The sequence below is a fragment of the Haliotis cracherodii genome, unplaced genomic scaffold (assembly GCF_022045235.1).
Source record: "Haliotis cracherodii isolate W230 unplaced genomic scaffold, xgHalCrac1.p SCAF_5, whole genome shotgun sequence".
Lineage (NCBI taxonomy): Eukaryota > Metazoa > Mollusca > Gastropoda > Lepetellida > Haliotidae > Haliotis > Haliotis cracherodii.
In genome coordinates, this window is record NW_027266308.1 from 67,295,972 (window position 1) to 67,297,642 (window position 1,671).

General features: G+C 47.5%; 1 protein-coding gene across 1 annotated transcript; it reads left to right on the forward strand.

Moving 5' to 3' along the window:
- Positions 1 to 230: 230 nt before the first annotated feature.
- Positions 231 to 1,671, forward strand: LOC139443978 (uncharacterized). The gene has a single exon (XM_071224866.1). The coding sequence runs from the start codon at positions 520 to 522 to the stop codon at positions 1,471 to 1,473; it is 954 nt and encodes a 317-aa protein (XP_071080967.1). The 5' UTR covers positions 231 to 519; the 3' UTR covers positions 1,474 to 1,671.

The window sequence follows — 1,671 nt, forward strand, 5'->3', positions numbered from 1 at the left end:
ATCATAAAGTACAGACGGGCTGTCACAGCCTAGCGGGGATTACATACAGTAAATTGGAGAGAAATAAGATCACTTGACACTACCTGCCAATCGTTCCCCGTCCTCGGTGAGAGTATTGGTAGTCTAGCAATAGCTCATTGTGTGGACTTAAGTCTCTTGTACTCTTTCACTCGGCGTTATAATAAATCATGATCAAAACTGTGGCAAGATAAACCCAGCGCTATTATTCCTGCCACTTGACTGTCGTCATGCAGTGAGTCTGGTTTCGTGTTCTATATTTACATAATCGACCCGTGGTGGCAAGTGAAGGTAGTGTGATTTGGTCAATAGGTACGCGGGCTCTCGTCAGGAGAGGGAGAGTGATTTGGTCATGGAGGCCTTAAACAACATGGCGCCTGATACTATTGAAATGTGTTGATAACAGTTGAAGCGGATATCTACAGTTCGATGGCGTCCCGTGTTCGATAATGTAAAGAGCTGATAAGAAATTGACTGGGCACTTAGACGGCGGAACAAAAGATGGATCAATCAGGTGAAGTATCGGTGGGGCGGGGAGAAACTTTACTGAGGCAACAACCGTCTACAATGACGACTCCATTTTCAGGACACAATCGAGACGGTGACGGCTGTGATCCACACCCTCCCGTCAAACATGGTAGCTTTAAATCAAGTGCCACGAGTGAACGAAGCGGTCACGTGTCAAGCGACATCTCCCCCGAAGACGGTGACGACTCCTGGGGGATGGTTAAAGTGAAAGGGGGCGACAGAAGAACTGAGTTGCCCAAAATGCCTCCCAAAATGCTTCCAAATTTTGGCGAACATCCTGTCAAGAAGGTCCGCAAGTGGAACAAGGCTGCCGAAAGAAAGCTGGAGATGGATGTGGAGTCTCTGACCCAGGAACTCAAAACCAAAACTTCAAAATTGGATAAGGGCATTCAGAGCATGGAGGATGAACTCCGAGACTTGGACCTGGAAAAGAGTTATACACCACGTTATAGTGAAATGGCGTCTTGTTGTACCTATAGTCAAAGGTCAAGTGTGACCTTACCCGACATTCCATGCAGCAGACGTCACAGCAGCACCAGACGACAAAGAAGCGGCCATCGGTGTACATACAACCCGTTGAAATCTAAGCAGAAATGCCACCATTTCCCCTGCGCCGTCCCCAAGACGTACCACACGATTGGCTATCGTGGGGATCCTGGGACTACCTCATGGATGACGTGGGAAGACATTAAGCAGAGCTGGGACGTGCCGAATCTGGTCGACAACATTTCCACCTCGGTCCATGACGTCAGTGTTTCCCCAAGAATCTTGACGATGAGGAAGGAGAACAGATTACGGCGGGTAATAGAACGCCGGAAGTGTATTAACGATATGCATCGGCCGCAAAGCTGGGAGACCAACTATGGTCAGCCGACTTCTTTCAAACAACTGAAATATCCTGTCCGCCTCTACTCCATCTCCAACTGATTGTGAGGAAAGATAGGCGGAGTTGGATTGGAAGTCGTGGGAACCACCGAGAATGTGTTATTTGTTCGAGACAAGCGGAGTGCCGATATTTTACCCCAACGGCGATAAGGATGCTTTGACATGATCACATGTTACTTCGTACTTTTATCGAGTTCGTTAAATTCCTATAAGCGAGTTTTCACTTTGTTTTTTTATTTG